Consider the following 24696-nt stretch of genomic DNA (forward strand, 5'->3'; position numbering starts at 1 on the left):
CATAGAATACTAGGGTTTCTCTTTTACCTAGCTCATTGCACTATAAACAAACATACGTGGGTTACTGAAACAAGCACGAGGTACATTGGGACTTTTACAAATAACAAAGGATAAATACAGAAAGAAAAAGAGCTCTTATCAATTTCTTTCATTTTGTTTCATCATAGTTCCATATAAGAACAGAAATGTGCACATCAAAAACTAATATTTAACCCTGAAAAAGAAAATTTATACTTAGGGAAAGAAAGATATTGATATCAATCAGAACAATTCTCATCTTAATCTAAATGTCAGTACACTATACCTTGGTGACAAATTAAGAATGGGACTAGCGGCCAGGCTCGGAGACTCAAACTGTCATTTCAGCACTTTGGGAGGCCGAGGCGAGTGGATTGCCTGAGCCCGCGGGTTTGAGGCTAGCCCAGGCAACTTGGCAAAGCCTCACCTCTACAAGAGATTAAAAAAATTAGCCAAGCACCACAGCACGTGCCTGTAGTTCCAGCTCCTTGGAAGGCTGAGGTTGAAGGATCGTGGGAGCCCAGCGGGTTGATACTGGGGTGGCCATGGGCATGCCACTGCCCTCCGGCCTGGGAGATGGAGTGAGACTCCAACTCAAAAAGAAACAAAGAAAGAAGAATGGGACTGATGGAGTTTACATAATACCTAGATGAGGAAACACACTGAGTATTACTAATCCTATAATCCAAGTAGCTGGGACTTAAAGGTGCACACCACTACACCAAGCTTTTTTTTAAATTATTTTGTAGAGACGAGGTCTCACTATGTTGCCCAGGTTAGCATCCAATATACTTTTATGCCATTCAGTGATTACGAAACAAAAAATATTCCAAAAGTACTTTCCTCTTCAAATGCTCAGAATCCTAACCGGAAGTAAGGATAAACTAGCCTAAAACCCTGTAGCTTTTTAAGCTTTTCAAGCTTTTCAAGTAAATAATGATTCTTTCAGCATTCCCTTTAGATATAGAAAATAACTGGAATATGATCAAGGATTCTGATAAAATACAAAATACAGGCAATTGATAAACTGCATTTTTAATAACTTACAGATCCTCTATATTTTTGCTTATAATGTGCATTAAAAATAAAAAACAATGTATTTAATGTATGTTTGAACACTTTGTCTAATTCAAAGTGGTTCTATTATTAGAATGTGGAATAAACATTAATGAGTTATTCTTAAAAAGCAACTGATTAATTTTCCTCAACTATCACATAGAAAAAATAAGAGAAAACAAAGCTAAATTATCTTTAAAGTTAAGCAGTTTAAGAGTTCAGCTAGGCCAGGTTGGGTGGCTCAGCCTATAATCCCAACAGTTTGGGAGGCCAAGGCGAGTGGACTGCCTGAGCTTGCGGGTTCGAGACCAGCACGGGCAACTTGACGAGACCTCATCTGTGCAATAAAACAAAAAATTAGCCGGGCATGGTAGTGCATGCCTGTAGTTCCAGCTACTTGGAAAGCTGAGGGAGAGGGATCGCCAGAGCCCAACAGGTCAACGCGGGGGTGGTCATGTGTGTGCCACTGCACTCTAGCCTGAGCAACAAAGTGAGACTACAACTCAAAAAAAAAAAAGAGTTCAGCTAAACCTGTCCAAAAGCTACTTTACTATAAGAGGATGATACCTGGATCAGAGGAAAATAATTTTAAAAAGGAGAGCGCTGTCTTATATGGTTTTGGCATTATCTGACTATCAATTGAGAAGTGAAATGATATCTAAGTCCCTTAAGGCGTCACAGTTTTCCAAACAAGCCAAAGCAAATCAAAAATATATAGCTCTAGAGCAACAATGGTAGGAAAATAAGAAATATAGTACAAGGAATCACATCTCTCTACGGAAAAGATTTCATAAGGTCTTAATTCCTTACTTTTAGGATTAATTAAAATTTAAAAACAGCAAACAACATTAACGAGGCACTGGAACAAAGGAACAAATGATTCAAAAGAGCAAGTGAGGGAGTCAGAAGTTTTGAGTACAAAACATATTTAGCTAGCCAAAAGCATCTGAAAGATCTTAATGAACATAAACAATCTGAGGAAAATTACCACCGACCTAACACACACAAATTTACCTTTATCTTAGTGTGAACATCAAAGATATCAGGGATGCTACCAAAAATAGTCTTAATCTCTTCTGGTGCCAGGATAGGCCCACCACGTTGTCCTTCTTCTTCCAAAGGTATCTGAAATAACTAAATGAGAAAAAAGACTACTTTAGACTGTGAGAAAAAGTTGAAATGCAGACAGGAATAAAGGAGAGATGAAATACTAATGGAGAGAAAAAAGTACTAAAAAATACTCTTCCTAAATTTGAAACATTTTTTTCTCATAACATTTCCTATTAATATTTTATTCTATTTATACACTTGTGTATGTATGTATATGTACTCTTGTCATGAAATGTTGTTACAAGCCAAAGCTTATCACACAGTTCTATAAATTAATCATTAAAATTACTAATATAAGACAAGAGTAACTTCTACTTTTACTCAGATTATTAAGGATGAAAGCAATATGCTATCAGATATTTTAAAAATACACAGTTTCAATGACTCTTGTAGGCTAAAGGAAGTCAGCCTCAATAGATTAAATACTCTATGATTCCATTTATATGACATTCTCAAAAAAGACAAAATTATAGTGATAGAGAAGAGATCAGCAGTTACCAGGAGATGGGGTGGGCAGAGGGTGTGACTCATAAAGAAATAGCACCAGGGAGATTTTAGGGACAGAAATGATCTGTGGCCTAATTAGAGTTACACAAAGCTCCACATGTGTTAAAAATTCATAAAATTGTATCGCATATGTGGTAGATCTACAAGAAAAATGATAAGCACAAAATTTCCCACACTGTCTATGTCTGGGGGGAAAAGAATAGGATTGGAGAAAAACTCAATACAATTTGTTTCAAAGACACTGAGTTTGTTTCAAAACACATTTAGGTTTGTTTCAAAGACATAAACATTCTTCATCCACTCAGCATTTTAATAAAAATCCTAAACAAAAATAGACAACAAAAATACATCAAGGTTTATTCAAACCTCTCAGTAGCCTAACGACATGCTGAACAATACTAAATGGTTGCACTGTGCTTGCTTGAATACTCCATATAAAATTAGGCAGCTAAAAACTATGGATTCTGCCTTCCCAACACTCCTCAAATCTATCCTCTCTTGATCTTCACTGATACTATCCTACAAAGCTCAGAGCCTCAAAATCTCTCATGAAGAAAGCTGAAATGGCCTCCAAATGGACCACTTTGCCTCCCCAATTCCCCCTTTCAATATCTCCTTCCAAGTGAACCAAGACATCCTTCTCAAGTGCAAGTCAAAAGAGATCACTGTTCCCTCTTCCCATCAAATATTCTTCTACAGCTTGCAAATATAGCACACCATTCAAAGGCCTTCTCTGGTCTCACACAGACAGTCTTAGCTCCACAGGCCTACTTTAGCTTACTACTCATAATACCTAAAAATGAAACACCCCTTCAATCATCTACATTGTTTACCTAATCTCTATAGACTGCCCACCCATATTCTTTGCACATACCAATCATAATTATACTTTAAAATTCACTTCAATCATTACATTCTTTATGACACTTTTTCTGATGTATAACCATAGAAAATTCCAGCCCAACACCTTCTCTAAACTGAAAGAATACTAAAACTCTCACCTCACAAATCTCATACCTTAATTAAACCTCCCTTATGATGTTCATAACCTTCCACTTGGTATTTAATTAACTGTGTATGTTTTATCTCTTCTTCCAGTCTATAGTTCTTTAACACAGAAATACACTTTGACATCTAACACAGTACTTTATGCTAGTTGGGCACCCAAGCAATAAATAGAATAAAGAAGCTTCTGGATGTTCATTTAACTTGGGGGATAAATTAAGTTATTCCAAATCCTATTCCAAAAAAGGGAAAACATCAGGCCTAAAACAAAACTCTTTAAAGAGAACACTATCATGAATTTAGGCCACGATCTTTTAAATAAAACCTTTGATGAGTTTATACTAAGCAAAGTGGTAGGAAACTTTATCTCCAGTCTAGTAATTTCATGGGCTTTTAAAGAGTTTTAGTGAACTTAATTGATATGCAAATTAGAATTCTGAAACTTCGATGCATTTTTACCATGCCCTGAAAGGATTTACATTTCTAGGCAATAAATACTACCAAAATACATGAATAGTATATGCCAAAAGGTTTTTCTGCTACTGAGCCACACTCTGACTCACTGTAAAAACTTCAAGAAACTCATGTAGAATGATTTCCCTTAAGAAAAAGGAACAAAGCTGACTTAAAACAAGTGAAGTTTAATACAGCAGAAGGTCTCATAAAACCTTGATTACTGCTAAATAAAAATTAACTGTGAAGAGTAATCTACGACCACCAAGGAAGAAATCTTTCCATTTCTTATCCATGCATTTTATCAGTGGTACAAGCAACTAAAAGCGATTAGATTGGATCCTAATGTGTTATTTTAAAAATTCAAATAAAGTTTAGTTAAAAACTAAACCCAAATCAGAAACTCCCTATTGTTTCTCTATGGAAAGGTAAGTTTGGGGTTATCGACTTTATTTCAATAGTATTTCCAACTATCTCCTTCATTACCAAAAACAAATTTATCCCTTCTTTCTATAGACACCAAAATAACGTCCTACCATTGTCCTTCAGAACCTTGAAGTTCAGTCTAAAGGCTTTACTAGAATTGTTGTTTTTCTTCAGAAATAACTTCACATTTTAATATTAGTAAGTAATAAGTTAACATTCATTCAGGACTAACCACTGCACACTTGATGGGTCAGATAAAAGAATCACCAAGAAAAATTACTGACATCAATACTGTTATGCTTCATTGCTATTGCTTAGGCAATCTTTTTCACATATATACAGTAGTAAAGAAAGCAAGGACTCTAGAATATGTAAGTTCAGAGAAAAGTTATGTACCACTTTCAAATATGAAGGCAGTATCTTGACAAGGAAGCTGTGAAGAGCTGAATTAAAGTCGATCCCCTCTGAGATCATCTACTGAGTACTGAAGGCTACTCTCTCTTTAAAGTAATTATTTAAAATGCTGCTATTTCCAGATGAATAAAAGGTTAATACTACAATTACGGCATTTCCCTAAGAGCAGCTTACGTCACATATTTTCATTTTTAACAACCATGTTCAAATTGTAAGCTTATATAATTTTCTTGTAAAAAAAATACTTCTTAGACTTTTTTACTTAGGAACACTACAACAGAAATCTTTTTACAACCAAACTCATATTTACCTGAATAATTGTTGCCAATATATTTACATAATTACTTTCCGTCTGATAGAGTTCTTTTGCAACCTGCCACCTGGCTGACTGCTTTGAAGGAACTGGAGTGGAATTTTTAGAAGACTTAGCACAAGACTTTGGTGTTTCTGGAAGGTAAAAAGGTAGAAAGATTTAATAGAAGCTAGATATAAGTCCCAAACAATGTACTGGATTAACAGAATTAAAAGGGGGAGGATAACTTCTCTTATAAATGTAACACTACCATATGTATTTCCATTAACATAAAAGTTCCTCACTAAATAAGGCCAGAGAAAATTAACGGTCAAAAACGTCAATGACTCCAAATTGATAGGCATGCTACTAAATAAACGGTCTATCTACACTCTTCAAAAATAGCCAGGTCATTAAAAACAAAGAAGGGCTGGGCACAATGGCCCACACCTGTAATCCCAGCACTTTGGGAGGCTGAGGCAGGAGGGTTGCTTGAGCCTAGGAGTTCAAGACCAGCATGGACAATATAGCGAGTCTTTGTCTCTATAAAAAATCAAAAACTTAGCCAAACATGGTGGTGCATGCCTGTAGCCCCAGCTACTAGGGATGCTGAGGCGGGAGGACTGCTTGAGCCCAGGAGGTTGAGGCTGCAGTGAGCCATGATCGTACCACTGCACACAAGACTGGGCGACAGAGTGAGACCTGCCCCAACTCAAAACAGAAAACAAAAACTAACAAAAAATACAAAGAATGACTAAGAAATCATTCCAGATTAGAAGACACTAGAGAGAGATAATCTACCCAATAATGTGTGATCCTGGATTGGATCCAAGACCAAAAACAAAAAGAACTTTTTGTTGTTGTTGTTTTTGCTAAAAAGGACATTAAGACATTAGTGGGACAAATGGGGAAAATTTGAAGGCAACAGAACAGTTCAGAGTATTAGCATTAATTTCCTCATTACAATAACTGTGATGCACTTATTAAAGAAATGTGCCAATTATAGGAAATATACAAATATTTAGAACTAAAGGTATATCATGTCTCCAACATATTCACAAACAATATAGATATAAAAAATACATGAGAGGTGTGTATGTGTGTATGTGTGTGTATGTAGAAAAAGAGAAATTTTGACGAACAAATGCCAGAGCAAACACAGTGACAGAATATTTCCATTTGGGAAATCTGGATAGAAGGTATAGGAACCTTTGTATAGCCAAAATAATAAATTAGAAAGGGACATATAAAAATACTATACTTAAGTTTAAAAGAGAAGGAAAAGGCTATTATAGTTACACAATTAAAGTAGTGGAAAAGTTTTCATATATTTATCAAAAGAAAGTTCCCTCAAAAAAAAAAAAATTAACCAAAAATCCTTTGTTAGTTTAGACCATCTTAAACGTAAAGCATCCATCTAGTCTAACCCAGAGTGGAAGGAGGACACATTAGTATATTTTATCTGTATTTCAAAGAAAAGTTTTCTTAAAAATTTATATAAAAGCTTAAAATACACTGTTTTACTGTAATATGGTTAGAATGTTTTAACATTATATATAGAATCTCCTAATAGCAAGTTTTTCAATAAAAAAGGAAGTTTGATATATAATAGGAATGTGTAACATGAAAAAACATGACATATATTCCCAACATATCAATTTTACTCAATGATAATTTTAAACATTTTTATATTAAAACAATCAAGGGGACTATGGTGCTCTGAGTGCTTTTTAAAGATAACAGACCTCAAAGAAGTTTCCCACTTGCCATATGTTATTTCAGACTATACTCACCAGATCCAGAAGCCTCTGCCACTACAGAATATACTACAGTGGGGAAAATATTGAGACGCCTTGATCTGATTTAATTACATTATTTCTAGGCAGTGATTAGCACACTGGGGATTCTATTTTCTGGAGTGTCTACTATATTAGCACAACTGTAATATCTGTTTTCCTCAGTGGTTCATTTTCTTCTCCTGTCTTCTAAATACATATTCAAGTTTCGACTGAATAAATACCAGTATGAGCACTGCTTATCAACCCATGCCCTTGTTCATTATGATTATGGAGTCAGTAAATTGTTAGATCAACATTAATCATGACTTTCCCTCCCAAGCACCTGGTTCAACTTTTCCAAATGCCTACTGGACAGCTAGTTATATCTTAATGTAACCTAGATTTCTATAAAACTGCACTATCTTCCTTCAAAATACAAACTTCCTATTTATGCCAAGGCAACAGCTCTTTCACTTAAATTAATACTTTGCCTTCATCTCCCCTTACTCCTTTCCTATTACTCCATTCTATCAGCATCTCCCCAATGTGTCTTATGTTTCAAACACCACATGTCCTGGTTCAGCGCCTTATCATCTCCTGGTCTAAGCACTGTAATAGACTATATCATAATCTGGCTTCCTTCCAATCATTCTTCAGAACAATCTACCATGAATTATCTATTCAATCCATTTACTCTGCTGTCGATGACAACACACAGTTCAAACAAGCTACTCTGATTTCAGTTATCTAATATTAGACCTCAATTAACCTTTCTAATTGAACTATTACTTTTTCACATTCCAAGCAAACTAACCAATCCATTATTCTCTAAAAACCTGATTTGTATGATATTATCTGTATACCTGCCCCTCTTTACATTCTCAAATTCACTTCACTTTCCTGGGCCAACCTTAAATTCACTTTCAGTTCTTTCCACGAGTATTTAATGAATACTCACTTTATACTAGGGTCTGAGAATAAAGCAGAGAATATGGTAGACACAGTTTTGTTTTCTTTAGGTTACATTCTAGTGACTCAAATAAAATAATAAAGAAGCAAACAAAAAATGTAACTTCTAACAGTGATTACTACTGAAAATAACAACCAGGTAACAGGGTTGGAAAGAAGTGGTAGAAGAGGGACTTAACTTTATAGAAAACGCAGTAAGATTTCCTTGAGGCAGACACAGAAAGTACAAAGGTTCTGAGGTATGAATGTACTAGAAATATCTGGAGAATAACAAAGACAGCATACCTGAAGCTTAGAGAGTATAGGTGCTATTAGATACCACATGAGATTAGGTAGGTGAAGAAAAGATTACACCGGGACTTAAAAGTTATGGTGATCTCATCTCTACAATAAAATCAAAAAATCAGCCGGGCATGGTAGCGCATGCCTGTAATTCCGGCTACTTGGAAGGCTGAGGCGGAAGGATCGCCGGAGCCCAGCAGGTCGAGGCTGCGGTGGCCGGGAGCGGCCACTGCACTCCAGTCTGGATGACAGAATGAGACTCCAACTCAAAAAAAAAAAAAAAAAAGTTATGGTGATACAAAGCCATTGAATGATTTTAAATTAAAGGGGTGGCATGATCTAATTTATATATTCTTAAAGATTTCTCTAGGCGCCGCATGAACGCAAAAATTAAAGCGGAGAGACCACTTAGAAGAATACTTCCATCAACAAGGGTACCTGCATGATCAATGTCTGTATACCTAACCCTGAATTGTACCCCACATCTTTATAATAAAAATTTTTTAAAAAAAGAATACTTCCATCATCTAAGAAAGATCTCCTTTCCCCTGACAAAGTAAAGGTGGAAAAGGAAGAGGAGTTCAGAGTAGCAAAGAGAACCAAGAGTTCTCATGTCTATGTTAAGATTAAGATGTCTATTAGATGTGGACAAGGAAGCATCAAGTAGACAGCTGAACAGGGAAGAAGACAAATCTGGGAGTCATGGGTATATAAATTTTTTTTAAATCTTAGAATCAAGTAAAATCGTTTAGGAAAAAAACAATAGAGAAGAAACAATGACTCAAGAGGAGAGTTAGGCAAGAGAAAAGTTAGGCAAAGGAGAATAAAAAATGAATATTATCACAGAAGCAAAGAGGAAAAACACAGTGTCCGTGAAGGAGCAGCAAGACACTCATGTGCCAAATACTACTGATTGCATAAAAACAATTTCTCCCCAGTAAGAGCAATTTGATGGAGCAGGGGCTGCAGTCAGTTGTAATGGGTTGAAAGGACAAGACTCAAGTAAATGAGACAAAGGGTCAAGGCAATTCTTAAGTACACGAGGTGAAAGGAAACCTAAAACTTGGACAGTAAGTAGAAAGTGCCATGGGGCGAAGGAGAGATTTTTATTTTCTATCACTTAAATCTAAAAAATATACTTGTTTGCAGACTAAAAAACAAAGAGAGGGAAGTATTAATAATCAAGAAAGAAGAATTAATTATAGACTTCTTGTATCCATTCAGCACAAAGTGAACTCATCCTCCTTTGACTTCATTCTATTTTCTCCATAACTTATGTGACAGCTCCTGTAAATGTTTAGCTAGCGTTAAAATTGCTTTTTGATCAGTTCTATCATTCTCTAGCTGTATGACCCGGGACAAGTTACTGTAACTCAGTTTAGTCATCAATGAAATTGGGACAACAAAACCTATAACAAATAGAGAGCGCCTAGTATGTAGTAAACAATCAATAAACTGAAGTATTATTATGCTTACCTTTTCATGTGTCTTTTCTCCTCAGAACAAAGGTAATTAAAGACAAAGACTTTCATATTCACTGTATTAGGGATTTATCTAGTCTAACAATTATTCCATTCCACTATATTTTAAAGATCATTTTTTAAAATGTGAATTACCTCTATAGTTAATGCTAGACTCTGGTGTGTTGGAGATATCTAGGAGTGACCCCATAGAAAGGGAATGTTCAGCTGACGGGCGCTTACGGGGAGGGAAAGGTGACAGGTCTGTCTCTCTTGAAAGCTGAGCGAGTGTCTCTTTTAAACGACGTCTTTTGCGATTGCTGTTTGGGGTATTTAAAGAAAGCAATGACACTGATTTCTTGAGCTCAGGAGTAGTAGCCTATAATCAAAAGCACAAAAGCTCAGTTTTATTTCCATGGCTTTTTACTGAGACAAGAACAAAAGAAAAATATATTACAAGTCTGACAAAATTTGAATTTTGCACAAAAACTATACAACCCTACACTCTACCACACGATTCAGAAGCTTCATAAAACATAACAGTCAAGAGACCACTGTAATTGCCTAGCACTAAGTACCTCATTTTTTTTCTTCATAGCACTATCATCATGACATTTTCATCTGTAAGCTTGTTCGCTGTCTACTTCATTAGGCCACAAACTACATGAGGGCATGGACCATTCATATTCCGTTCACTGTATCCCTAGCACAGTGCCTAGACACAGTGTTCTCCAATATTTGCTGAATAACACTTGATTTTAAGAGTTCTCTCTGTAAATCTACAGAATATTTTTTAAGCTTTATGGTAAGAACTTTACACTGGGAACAGAAGAGTCTGAGGAGAGCACAATATGGTACCTATTTAGATTTTACACCTCATCTTCAATACGCCATTCAAAATTATTAAATCCCAAACAGAAGCAAACCTTCCCTCGAAGCTTGTTTCTATACCTTCATGCCATTTTGGTGAGTGATATCATTCTTCACTGAGATCCATCATAAATGCTGGATTTTCCTTGACCGCATTCTACTTTATTTTATTTTTATTTTGAGTCAGGGTCTCACTGTCTCCCAGGCTGTAGTGCAGTGATACGACCAGAGCTCACCACATCCTCGAACCCCTGGGCTCAAGTGACTCTCCCATCACAGCCTCCAAATCGCTGGTACCTCAGGAATGTGATGATGCCTGGCTAAGTTTTTTTATTTTGTGGAGACAAGGTCTCACTACATCACCTAGGCTAGTCTTGAACTTCTGGGCTCAAGCAATCCTCCTGCCTCAGACTTCAAAAGTGCTAGGATTACACATGTGAGAAATGACACCAAGGCCTTACATTCTATACTCTTAAAGTCATCTTTTTAATGACATCTCTCCCCTTAATGTTCTTCAATGACTCCCAATGCTTATGGGATAAAATCTACTAACAAGTTAAAACTTCTTGATTCTACCTATTAAGTTTTATCTGTTGGCCTTCTTTCCTATACACCTTTTTAAAACCATGCTAAAACACTTGCTATTTTAATGTACTCTCAATCTTTCATATCCCTTACCAACTGCCATACGAACAAATGCCCTTACCTAGTTAGCCTAGTAAGTTGGCTCAACATTTACCTGCCCTTTTTAATCCTAACTCAAGTCTTTCACAAAGAACAAGGTTACCTAGAATAGATTACCCCATTGTAGTACATATCATTCTGCATTGTAACTGTTTGCAAAAAGGTTCTAAGTTTCTGAAGACAGGGATGTTACTGTTCAAAAATTAGCACAGAAAAATACATATTAGACTAAAATAATACACATATTACATTGAATAGTACCACTTAAATCCACAAAAATTAAGAATATTATTCCATATTCAATTGTTTAATTATTCTGAAACTCCTGAACATGATGTAAAAGATAACACATACACTAATTTTAAAAATGCTCTCTAAACCTTCTGGATAGAAAAGTGTTATTTTCATACAGTCAAGGTCAAAGAACAAATAACTAAAGGGTAAAAATCATACCTTTTCATATAAATACATAGTTTCTCCAGCTCGGGCATCCATTTGAATGCTTCCCCAGAACCACTATGTGAGGGAAAAAACATTTTAATAAAGAGTTTAAACGTACCTAATCAGAGAAGCTACTAATTATGTTTAAAAAAACCAATCTCCTTCTAGAATTACTTGCCTCTTGCTTGACAACATAAAGTTTCTTCAAAGGTTCAAATGGAATTTCTTTTACTATATTCTCTTCAACTATAAGGTGAGTGCATCTTTCATCTCCAACTGGTAAATAGTTACCTCCTAAAGAGAAATGCACACAAGCATAAATAAGTCATACTACTTACTTCCAAACTTAAAATTTATAAAGGGGTACATTCACCAGGAAGTAATTAAACAAGTCTAGCAAATAATATATAATATACAAGCCTAGCAAAGAGATAACTTTTAATTTTGCTAAATTTTACCTTGCATTTCAGTCATTTCTTCCATACTGGTTTTCTCTTCATTAGAAAATCCCAAAAAACTTAAAACACAATCTTGAAATGGAGGAACTTTAAATTCATTTCTAAAGTCATCAACTGCTGCACAAAAATCCCTAAAAAACAAAATAAACTCTTCTAAAACAAGTTAAAGTTAAATTCAAATAACAGGTATATCAATTTATAAATCTACAGTAAATTTAAAGGTCTTAGAATAATCTATTTATTCAAAATATTTTACATTTGGTCCTAAAATGTTCACAAAAACTTCAGTTAAAAAAAATATTGACGTGTCCTCAGTCATCCCGGAAGTAACATATGACAAAATGTGAGCACAGGTAAACTTTACAAGAGATTCAAATCCTTGCTCTGGGCCAGGCATGGTGGCTCAAACCTGTAATCCTAGCACTTTGTGAGGCCAAGGCAAGAGAATTGTTTGAGCCCAGGAGTTTTGAGACTAGCCTGGGCTACATAGCAAGACCTCATCTCTACCAAAAAAAAAAAAAACCAAAACATTAGCAAGGCGTGGTGGCATGCACCTGTAGTCCCAGCTACCCAGGGGCTGAGGCAGGAGGATCACCTAAGCCCAGAAGGTCGAGGATGGGGTGAGCTATGATCATGCCACTGCACACTAGCCTGGGCAACAGAATGAGACCCTGACTCAAAAAAAAGAAAAAAAAAAATCCTTGCTCTGTAGTTAAAATTTTATATGCACTATGTTCCAGGGGTTCTCTAGTTTCAATGAAGTAATAAAGAAGCTCCAAGCCAGGCTTGGTGGCTCAGCCTGTAATCCCGCGCCTTTGGGAGGCTGAGGTGAGTGGATTGCCTGAGCCCGCGGGTTCAAGACCCACCTGGGCAGCGAGACCTCATCTCTACAATTCATCAAAAATTCAGCCGGACATGGTAGCACATGCCTGTAATTCCGGCTACTTGGAAGGCTGAGGCAGAAGGATCGCCGGAGCCCAGCAGGTCGAGGCTGCAGTGGCCGGGAGCGGCCACTGCACTCCAGTCTGGGCAACAGAGTGAGACTCCAACTCAAAAAAAAAAAGAAGCTCCAGATCAACAAACTGCGAGGTTGGAAAGTTTAGCAAAACAAAGTAATGAATTGCAAGCACCAATAAAAATGTAACCAAACAAACATAAGATTTAAAAATATGTAACAAAATCCAAATATGCAGATTTATTTATTAAGCTATTATCTAAGAATTTTAGAATGCGTATGATAGTTGAAATTACTTCACAAGGTAAAATGCAAAGATACCACAGGCCTCTTTCAAATTTTTATAATGTTTTTCTAACTCTGTTGCTCTTTTTTCTTTTCTTTTTTTGAGTTGGAGTCTCACTCTGTCGCCCAGACTGGAGTGCAGTGGCCGCTTGGCTTCGGCGATCCTTCTGCCTCAGCCTTCCAAGTAGCTGGAACTACAGGCGCACACTACCACACCCGGCTAATTTTTTGATTTATTGTAGAGATGAGGTCGCACCAAGTTGCCCAGGTGGGTCTCGAACCCACGGGCTCAGGCAATCCACTTACCTCAGCCTCCCAAGGCACGGGATTACAGGCTGAGCCACCGAGTCCAGCTCTTTTTTCTTCTTAAGTCTGAGTCTGTCTCACTCTGTGCCCTGGCTGGAGTGTAGTGGCACGCTCACAGTCATCACATCCTTGACCTTCTGGGCTCAGGTGATCTTTCTGCCTCAGCCTTCCCAGTAGCTAGAACTACAGGCATATACCACCACATCCAGCTATTTTTTGATTTATAATAAAGACAAGGTCTCCCCAAGTTACCCAGGTTGGTCTCCAATCCCTGCGCTCAGGCAATCCTCTCACCTCTACCTCCCAAAGTGCTGGGATTACAGGCTTGAGTCTTCATGTCCAGCTGGTATCCCTAGATTTTACTCCCTAAGCTACCTCAACTGAATTCATTTTTTTCTATACATCTATGAATTTAGTTTTTTCAGCACATGGATTTACCTTTAAAACATAGTATGTTTAACTCACATAATGAACTACTGCATTTCTAAACACTTACTGTTCATTCCGTCTCTCCCAAGCATTGTAAATCCATTCTGGCTTCATAATTGGAGTACCCAGGCTCACAGCAACCTAAAAATATGAACATTAATTACAATAACTTTTCCCCTTATATAGCTGCATCCAAAGAAATTCTAAGCAATTATTTATATATTTTTAAATACGGTTTTAGATCATCATTTTTCTGCTTTATAACAAAATGTAAAATTAGCAGAAAAACTGTCATTCAATCATATAACAGGTTTAAATAACTTTAAAACAAGTTCCACAGTATCCAAACTGTTTCCTTATTTTAAATAAAAATATATCTGAAGTTGATTAAATTCATCTTTATTAAATTATTTTTTTCTTCTTTCTATACATTTACTTCCTTGGAAGTACTGACTCAAGACAGCACTACAGAAGAAAACATCTAAGTCACTAAAACCTGAGAAACAAGTTGAAAAATTTAGGACAAATTCAAGAGTACCATATTTTACCATTTGCTACATAAAAACACTGAGGGAGGTTAAGAACAAATGATTAAACTCTTGTGAGGCTATCCAACTACAATCTTAAACTAAGACGTCAATCCTAATAAAAGTACTTCCTACTATTCTTTTATAATTCACAAGTTAAATCTTAGAACCATTTTATAAGAACAGTCTGTTCTCATAAAAACCACATAGACAAGAGTGAAATATCTGCTCCCCCAATTCCTATAATGTTATCCAGCTACCAACCCCTACAATTCTACACATCTTTCAAAACCTAACTCAAGTTGCATTGCCTTCTTTAAAACTTAACTACTCTTATGATTTAAAATTTGTACTAAATATACTCATAGCACAATTTGAATTTCTGACCCTTAATAAAGTGTGGGAGAGACATAAGAGTGTTGCTATTAAATTCACCCCAAAATAGTGCTATATTAAAATATACAAAAATATCCAAGTCTACATACCCTAAATTTTTCTCCTTGTGTACAATTTGCCACCAAATGTGTAACTTTTGAATTAAAGTCTTTTCGAATAACTCCACCCATGTGATGAACCAATGTCACCAATCTGACCTCAAAGGAAAAAATTAAACATTGACTTTATGATTAATTTGAACAAAATTTTAAACTATGTTTAGCATTCATTTAGCATTTACTAGATACTTTCTATTTATGAGGTACATACAGGATTTTTATACAGACATTAAATTTCATATCAATAAAGCATTAAAAAAGATTAGTTTGCCTACTGACATAGGCAAAATTATACAGAGAGGAACTCGGTAAAGATAATCACACAAAACTAATTAAGCGTGGCTTTCACACTACCTAACTATATTGGTTTTTAATTTTTTTAACACCGGGTTATATCACAAGATTCTTACCACAAAATTAGAGTAATACCCATTAATTCCGACACGCAAAATACCGTGAGCCAAAGAAAGAATATTCTAGGAATTCCCTAGAGCAATAGAATACTTTAAGGCTAGACTTACATAACAAAAAATTACAATATGTAAACAAAAATTTTAAGTAACCAATATGTTCTGATATGATACTTCATAGGACATTCAAACAGAACAGACTGTTATGAAACTTTTCCATTAATTCATCCCAGTCATCCTAGATAAAACATCTATTTTTTTTTTTTTTTTTTTTTTTACAAGGCTCTTCAGAATTCATTTCTTCACAAAATTTCAAACCTGGCATAACCCTAATATTTTCTCCTTCAATATTTTAAAATCAAAACCATAATACTAAAAAGAAAAAAAGGCCAATTTAATTTTTTTTTTTAGAAAAATCATTATTGGAATAGAATTTGTTTTATAATACTTACTAATTCTTCTTTCTTCCTGAATCCAGTGAAGCATAGTACTAGGTTCATCATACTTGTACAATACAAGGGACGACATGAAAATGGCAGAGGCTGAAAAATACAATTTTAAATCTGTAAGCTTTCTTTTTAGTAGAAAATACAACATAATTTTCTCAAGTTAAAGATACATCCCTCTTGTCATTTCTCAATTAAAAGATTTATTGGAATTTTTCAATATACAAAAAAAAAACCTCAACAGATTTCAAGTTTCACAATAAAAATATTTCCCATGATTATAATACATAATCCAAACACATTTTACCACTGGCAAATTAAACATAAGCCGGGCATGCTGGCTCAAGCCTGTAATCCCAGTACTTTGGGGAGAGGTTCAAAACCAGCCTGAGCAACAAGGCAAGACCTCATCTGTACAATAAATCAAAAACTTAGCCGGGCATGGTGGCACATGCCTGTGGTTCCGGCTACTTGGATGGCTGAGGCAGAAGGATCACCAGAGCCCAGCAGGTCGAGGCTGCGGTGGCCGTGAGCATGCCACTGCACTCCAGCCCAGGTGACAGAGTAAGACTCTGACTCAAAACAAACAAACAAACAAACAAAAGTTATATCCAAACTTTTTGTTCCAAAACATACTGACACATATGAAGTACTGTCTATAAGGAAGGATTTTAGACTCATACTCTATTATAAATAACTTCAATTAATGGTATTAAAAAACAGGTAGAGGCATTTTATAATAAACACTGAGTATTAACAATACATATACTTGGCCGGGATCGGTGGCTTAGCCTGTAATCCCAGCGCTTTGGGAGGCTGAGGCGAGTGGATTGCCTGAGCCTGCGGGTTCGAGACCCGCCCAGGCAACTTGGCAAGACCTCGTCTCTACAATAAATAAAAAATTAGCCAGGCATGCCTATAGTTCCGGCTACCTTGGAAGGCGGAGGCGAAAGGATTGTCAGAGCCCAGCAGGCAGAGGCTGCGGTGGCCAAAAGCGTGCCACTGCACTCCAGTCTGGGCAACACAGTGAGACTCCAACTCAAATAATAATAATAATAATAATAATACATATACTTAAACCAAATATGATTCCAATTTTTAAGCTAAAAAAATAAAGATATTCAGTAAATAATTTACTCAACAGTGAAAGACAGAGAATGGTTAAAAATAATAATAAAAGAATATATTAGATTCCCAATATTATGCAAAACAATTCTTTTTCACAATTGTGATCTTTGAAAGTTTATTTGGTTTTTGAAAGTCATACCTCTGAATCAAAAAGTTAGAGCATCAAAGCTTATCATGTGCTTATTACTAGCATCTATAACAACAGAGGCACAATTACCTAAGCAATTTTAAGTGAATAAGGCAAAACAGTAACAAAATCAAATAGGGACTAACTCTTCAACAACTCATGTTGAAATGCTATAGAAAAACAAAAAGCTGAAACAATGTTCCTAATTTTAAATCATGCAGTAAAAGTTGCTGAGTAACTTGAAAATAAAAATGTGGCACCTGTTCTGTGTGGAAGACAATAAAAGTTTATGTATATGTGTACATTTGTGGAACCCAAGTTCAAGCAAATTATCTCTTCTAAGACATTGCAGCATTAGGAGTATGTGTCTCTGTCTCTGTATAATACACATTAACAGTTGTTATTGTTTAACTTCAAAGGCCTCAGTTTCTCACTACTTAAGTTTACAACAGGAAAAATTAAAGAATTACATTGGAATAGCCACTATTATTCCTATTCTAAACATTTCATACTCTCAACAATTAATGAGATTTTTCTGCTTATGAACTTTCCGGTAACTAAAATTCATTAAGTCATAATAAATGTGTTTTATTTCTTACCTCTCCTTTCTGTGAACAGGTTAATACAACTGGTGGTCCAATAACTCTACAGTCAGCCTTGTATAGGTCATCAAAGACAGAATCCTGGAAGTTCGTGACTACAAATACATTTTCAAATTCTGGAGAATCCAAACCTTCAAATTCTTCCACTGACTCCATCTTTACAAAGTGTACTTTAATTTCCTTGATTTTTTTCATATAGTTATTAGAAATAAAAATGATATCAAATAATTCATCTGATTTTCTAAATAAGGCTTAAAAATCAATTTAGTGTCAACATGTTTATTTTTATATTAAAAATACTACAATAATCAGCATTACACTTAATAGTCAACAACCATATTTCTCTTACATTTTTATATACACCTGTACATACATCTCCAAATTAAAATCTTAAACTGTAAAGATCAGTATTATAGAAGCGTAATACTTAAGTCATTATAAATCATGCAGTATGCATATTATATTCCCTAAAGTTAGAATGCTAAAGTTTTAAAGTACAAACATTTCGATAGTAGGATGCATTAGAAAGATATCCACTATATTTTATTCTGACCAAGAAAATGATACCACATGTATAGTTCTTCTTGCACAACTTTAACGATCTCCACAATAAGAAATCACTGCACACAATACTTACAAAAAGAAAGGTTAACATAATCATTTCAATAGATATATGAGAAACAAGAGACAGATATGCAATATGCAGGCAGTTGCAGCATGGCAAATATAGGATATAAAAAGGCAAAGTTACATGTAGTTAACACTTTATGTTATATATCCATGAAAAATAAAAAATATATGACTGCCATATATACCTATGTAACTATTGTATTTTTAAAAAAGAGGAAAAAAGAATGGGTCAGTAAATCGCTTGAATTTTATTTGCAAGGTTATTATGACAAATCGCATACCTCAAAAATTCAAGTTGATGCCCTAACCTAGAATGAAGACTGAAGCCGTTAGGCTATGTCTATATTTGGAGATAAGGGTTTTAAAGAGGTAATTAAGGGTAAATGTCATCAGGTTAGGCCCTAATCCAATCTGGTATCCTCATAAAAGAAAATTTGGACAAGCAAAAGAAATACCAGGGATGCAAGCAAACACGGAAGAAAGGGCATGGTAAGGACACAGCAAGGAGGCCATTTGCAAGCCAAGAAGACAAGGCCTCAAGAGAAACTAAAACAGGTGAGAAAAAAATTTCTATTGCTTAAGCTACTCAGTATGTGGTAGGTTGTTCTGAAGGCCCTAACAAACTAAAATAGCTGGATTAGAGAATTAGATGCATTTCATATGCCAAGGCAAAGTCCCTGATGATTGTCAACTGCTGTGAGTTGTAATTTTGGAAATACAGTAAAAATTTAGACTAAATATAAAACGAATGAGGACGAAGAAGTTAAAGAGTTTAAAGAAAATTATTAGATCTTTGTACATTTTATGTCATTTAAAGTTAATAATGAAGTTTTATATTATAGCTGGCATTATTTAAAATATATGCTATAGTTTTTTTAGGTATCAGAAACACCAAAATTTAAAAACAAGCATAAAGTAGTTTCTATCCATTGAGCTTCAGAATACACAAAACACACCTCATGCCTCATTCCAATCACCATAAAGTGGAATAATATAATCAAAGGAAGTGCAGCATGCCACATGCGATGAGATACTTGACCTACCATATTAACAACACTTTTTATTAACTTTTCATCCGATTTTCCGGGACAACTTTCCTTTATCTTTATAACAGGGACTTCCATTATTTTAATAGTCTGTAGAAAAGAGACTTAAGTATGAGATTAAGAAAGCTATGCACTATTTACACACTAATGGAAGAAAAATAGCTTTAAAAAAAACTGAAAACTAAAACTCCATACCTTTAAGGCTTTTATAAGTTCTTCTTGTTTTCCAGCTTCTTGAACCAATACCACTCTTGCTTCAACCTGAGGCATTTCTTCTGTTAGAATTTAAAACATTTCAGTATGTTTATCAGGTACTAACATCATTCTATTGGCTATATCTAGTATGCCTTCTATCTTTGAGGGGATCAAAACTTTCTCTATAATTAAAATGATTTAATTCCCAACTTATTAGAAAAATATTTGGCAACATATCACTTTAGAGAAAGATAACATACATTGTAGCAGAGTATACAAACATCAGCATTCCTCCTAACCAAAGAAAGTACTATCTAACTTAGCCATCCTCTCCAACAGTGCATACAACTTTAGTAAAGACCCAGTTACAAAGTGGTCAGGGAAGAAGTGACTCTACCTCACCAGTCATGAATTTCAGCTAACAATGTTGCAGATAGACCCTCAAATACAGAAAAAAAGCAATTCCCAACATTAAGATGTCTCCCCCTTTTCAAAGTTGTGAAGCATGAATCCAAATGATAATTAGAAAATCTACATCATGTAATGGGATTCTGTCAACAATAATTACTTAATACATGTACTCTACCATAACAATTTGTATTACAATTAAATTATAATAAAGTCACAAGTCAGTAAACTTAGGACTAAAACAGATTTTCAGTTTTACAGCAGATAATAGGTTTACCTTCAACATATGAAGTAGATCCAATAAGTAAATTTTCCTTGCAAGTTTCAGTAATTTTAGAATCAAAAATGGAAGAGTCCACCAAGTCAGTCCTCCCAGTAGTGACTGCTAATATACTATTTTCAGACATTGTATTGTCAGCCATTATTTGTATTCTTCTAAATTGGCTAAAAAATAAGATATGAACAAAAATAAAAATAAACATGACCACAGAGCAAAGATAAGCATTAGAAGTTCGACTTTTATATCTAGAATTTTTTTAAAGTATATTTTTCTTAATTCTGAACCAAAGAAAGTCATTAACTTCTCTGAGCCTGTTTCCTTGTCTGTAAAATAAACATACAAATACCTGGCTCACAGGAATAGAGAAAAAAAAACAACATATCAAAAACACACAGAACACTACCTGACATATGAAAGGGGACCCAAAAATGCAGAATTCATTTCTAAAAAATAGTGTACTTATTTTACAAGTTTAAACTACAGTCACCTTCAGAGTCCTCTTTGGTTGATGCAATATACCGAGATGTTTTTTTCCACAATTCAAAACAGGTTTTGAACTATCAATTTTGATGCCTCTTAGTGCTCCTGCTGTTTTTTTGTTTCACCTCTTCCACACTGAGGACTTTTTTCATCAGAGAAACAAAAAAAATCTCTCAGGGTGAAGGCGGGTGAAAAGGAAGGGTGGGACATGGGGGTCACGCTGTTTTTGAACAAAAACTGAACACTCAGCATGGTATGGGCAGGTGCTGTCATGGCAGAAGAACCAGTCACCTGTTCGCACAACTCAGATGTTTCTCTGCACATTGTGATGCACACCCCTCAAAACTTCTAGACTGTGTTTGACTGTTGGATGCTGAGGAAAAATTCCAAGTGTACTAAAGGGGGCCCACCCTCTGAAAGACAATTCTGGGTTTTTTTGTCCCCCCACAGTAAACATTCAAGATGTAGTAATAAATATTATCCTGTCTCCCTCTTTCCACACCTTTGCCCTCAACCAACCCATCTGTCTTCCTATATTAGTTTGTAACACCACCACAGCACCCCTCCCCCAACAACCCTAGCCAAAACCTTGGGATCGATCCTTACTTTTTCCTCTACCACCTTCTCCCTCCTCAAAATTCCTATCGATTCCATCTTAAACATCTCTGGGACGCAGCCCCTCCTCTCTAAACCCAATGTCACAATGGTCACTTGGTCTAATTCAATAGTTCCAACATCATCGGTTTCTTCAGAAATCACTCTCCACATGGATTTCAGGGGTATGTTCCCAAAAACAAATGTGACCACATCATTTCCCTGCTTAACAACTTTCAGGAGTACTCCTCCTTACATGACCAAGTCCAAATGCATCATCAAGTTTACAATTCATTCTCATCACCTGTAACTCGCCCAGTCCCTATACAATCGATGCAACAGGAACAATGAACTCCTCAGCTTTTCTCAAACTGAAATCATAATTTACTTCACACCTATTTGCCTTTTTTTTCTGAGTTGGAGTCTCACTCCATCACCCAGGCCGGAGAGCAGAGGAACGCTCACGGCCACCCCAGCGACAACCTGCTGGGCTCCAGCAATCCTTCTGCCTCAGCCTGCCAAGTAGCTGAAACTACAGGCGCCCGCTACCACGCCCGGCTAATTTTCGATTGATTGTAGAGACAAGGTCTCGCCAAGTTGTCCGGGCTGGTCTCAAACCGCACCCGGGCTCAGGTAATTCACCGCCTTGGCCTCCCAAAGTGCTGGGATGTCAGGCTGAGCCACAGAGCCCAGCCTCTATTTGCATTTAACAGCATTCAACTACACACAGCTCATCCTCCAACCCTGAATCCACCACTCTTGACTTGTCCTCTGTTTATGTCTCTGAACCGCTCGTGTATAATTGGGCTGCTCCTTTGTCACTATTGCTATAGAACTTTAAAAAATCTCTCCCCTAAAAAGATTTGACAAGACAGTTATGCACTGGTTGGTGCCAATATAACTCTGGACTATGAAAGATGACCCTTTCAGTTTTCTGGAATTTAAGAGTTTAAAAGTTAGGCACGCAAAGAATAAAATAAAAAGTTTTGTAGGTTTTCATCAGTTTTCATATTGTTGAGTACCTTGAAGTAAACTTCTAAAATATTAGGCAAATATAAAGAGGAGGTCCCACCTTTAATCTAGAGGTACATGTCTGATCTACTTTCCCTTTTTCTACTTCTTCATGTTAATAAAATATACAAGCACCTTCTTCCAAATTCTTAGCAAAGTAATTAGTTTAAAGTGTATGATGGACTGGGAGCAGTGGCTCACACCTGTGCTCCCGGGACGTTGAGGGGCTGGGGCACAGTATGGCTTGAGGCCAAGAGTTCCAGACAAGGTCACATAGTGAGACAGCTAGCTCTACCAAAAAAAAAAAAGAAATTGGCCAGGTATGATGGTGTGCACCTGTGGTCGTAGGCTCTGAAGGTAGGGGGAATGGGTAGGACTGCTGGAGCCCAGGAGCCAGAGGCTGCAGGCTGCAGTGAGCTATGATCACGCCACTGCACTCCAGCCTGGGACAACATATAAATAATTAACTAAATAAACTATGTACTGTGGAGAAACAGGTATCATCAACGTCATACATCATTTCTGGCTGGTGATAAGGACTGTGAAAATATGCACACTAACAAAAACAGACCGAGCACAGTTGTTAGGTCACACACTCTAAAGTCAGGCAACTCAGCTTCCTGTTCCAGCTCTGCAAAGTGAAACAGACACAGCAGTACAACTCAAATCCAGTTGTGATGAAGACTGAACATATGGTGTCAGTGAAAACTGACTACTACCCTTCATATAACATTCACAATTTGGATATTTCTTATTGCCTCACCATAAATCCATGTCAATCATTTATTCTAAGGCTCTCCAAAGGAGTGCACCAATAGTCATACAGTCCTAATTTGGAATCAGTGATAAGTTCTAACCAGCTTTTTTGTTGTGACTTAATTCTTCTACGAAACTCAACCATTTCCAATTAAAAAGTAAACGTTCTAAATAGGTTTTCATTCAAAGTCCCCTTAAAAGAATGTTAAAAAATAAAAAAAGGCAGCTCATGCCTGTAATACCAGCACTTTAGGAGGCCCAGGAGGGAGGACTGCTTGAGGCCAGTTCAAGACCAGCCTAGGTATCACAGCAAGACCTCATCTCTACAAAGAAATCAAAAAATTAGCTCAGTGTGGTGGTGCATGCTTGTAGTCCCAGCTACTCTGGAGGCTAGAAGGAAGAATCACCTAAGCCCAGGAGCTGGAAGCTGCCGTGAAGGTGTCACTGTACCCTAGCCTAGGGAACAAAGATCTGGACTCAATCAATCAATTAATCAGTAAGTTAAGAGATGAACTAACCTGTTTCAAGGTGGAGGAAGAGAAATTCTACTAAATCAAAAATACCGTTTGAAAATGTCTACGTTTTTCTCCTATGCTTCCCTCTTTAAAGACCACCAAAACAGGCGATGAGTAATTTAAATTCTCTGATAACCTGTATATGATCAATGTATTGCCAAAGCAGCTTCAAAATGTATAGAAAGAAAGATGCATGGTAAACTGATGACATAACTAACATCCAACAGCCTGGTTACAAACTGAAATACATTGATCACTTTTTTTTTAACATTCTTGTATTCCAGACGCTTTAACACAGTAAGATCAGTGTTCATAAATCTACATACACAGCTCATTTCTCCCCCAAGAACAAACTCAAGGAGTTTCTGACTAAACGCACTATATAACACATACCCCCTTTTTATCTCCCAGATAAAATATGTCATTTAATCAAATCTTCACGTTAGGCTTCCTTTCACTTAAGTGTTTAGGTGATTATTTTCCGGGATGATGGGCCCAAATGCAACGCTGAACGTACGGGTGGGGTCGTGATTGACATTTATTTAACGTTTAACACGCGGCAGACCTTGCCCTAAACCTTTTGCTTGCACTTATTTCATCTTTGCAGCCATCCTCTGAGGCAGGTGCCATTATTATCTTCGTCGCATAGCTGAAAAAACCTAGGAACAGAGAGGTGAAGCAGCTTCCCCCAAGTCACACAGCGAGGAAGCGGTAAGACAAGGGTTCAGAGCCCAGCCGAGCCCAGAGGCAGCGCCCTTAACCCCCAAGACGCGCCCCTCTCGGCCCGGGAGGAGCTGGGGACTGCCTTCCTTTCACCATGCGAAAACCAAAGCTGGACTTCCCGCGGAC

At 36.4% G+C, this 24696-nt stretch overlaps 1 protein-coding gene across 5 annotated transcripts in view; it reads right to left on the reverse strand.

Annotated features, from left to right (window-relative positions):
* ECT2 (epithelial cell transforming 2) overlaps nucleotides 1–20701 on the reverse strand; it is a 65217-nt gene extending 44516 nt beyond the window's left edge. For 2 of the 5 annotated variants that reach the window (XM_008073726.1, XM_021706827.1), the window contains exons 1-13: nucleotides 20489–20650; nucleotides 19804–19883; nucleotides 19606–19698; nucleotides 17930–18112; nucleotides 16082–16171; nucleotides 15211–15318; nucleotides 14266–14339; nucleotides 12224–12354; nucleotides 11944–12059; nucleotides 11778–11840; nucleotides 9927–10149; nucleotides 5300–5436; nucleotides 2089–2208 (exon numbers count right to left, since the gene is read on the reverse strand). In XM_008073726.1, coding sequence (XP_008071917.1) covers nucleotides 2089–2208; nucleotides 5300–5436; nucleotides 9927–10149; nucleotides 11778–11840; nucleotides 11944–12059; nucleotides 12224–12354; nucleotides 14266–14339; nucleotides 15211–15318; nucleotides 16082–16171; nucleotides 17930–18112; nucleotides 19606–19698; nucleotides 19804–19883; nucleotides 20489–20633 — 1563 coding nt within the window. In that variant the 5' untranslated portion in view covers nucleotides 20634–20650. Of the gene's footprint in view, nucleotides 1–2088; nucleotides 2209–5299; nucleotides 5437–9926; nucleotides 10150–11777; nucleotides 11841–11943; nucleotides 12060–12223; nucleotides 12355–14265; nucleotides 14340–15210; nucleotides 15319–16081; nucleotides 16172–17929; nucleotides 18113–19605; nucleotides 19699–19803; nucleotides 19884–20488 lie in introns of all 5 variants that reach the window. The other 3 variants (XM_021706828.1, XM_021706830.1, XM_021706829.1) reach the window with 3 other exon arrangements.
* Between the last annotated feature and the right edge of the window lie 3995 nt (nucleotides 20702–24696).

This window comes from Carlito syrichta, unplaced genomic scaffold (assembly GCF_000164805.1).
Source record: "Carlito syrichta isolate Samal-C Ts95f unplaced genomic scaffold, Tarsius_syrichta-2.0.1 Scaffold316037, whole genome shotgun sequence".
NCBI lineage: Eukaryota > Metazoa > Chordata > Mammalia > Primates > Tarsiidae > Carlito > Carlito syrichta.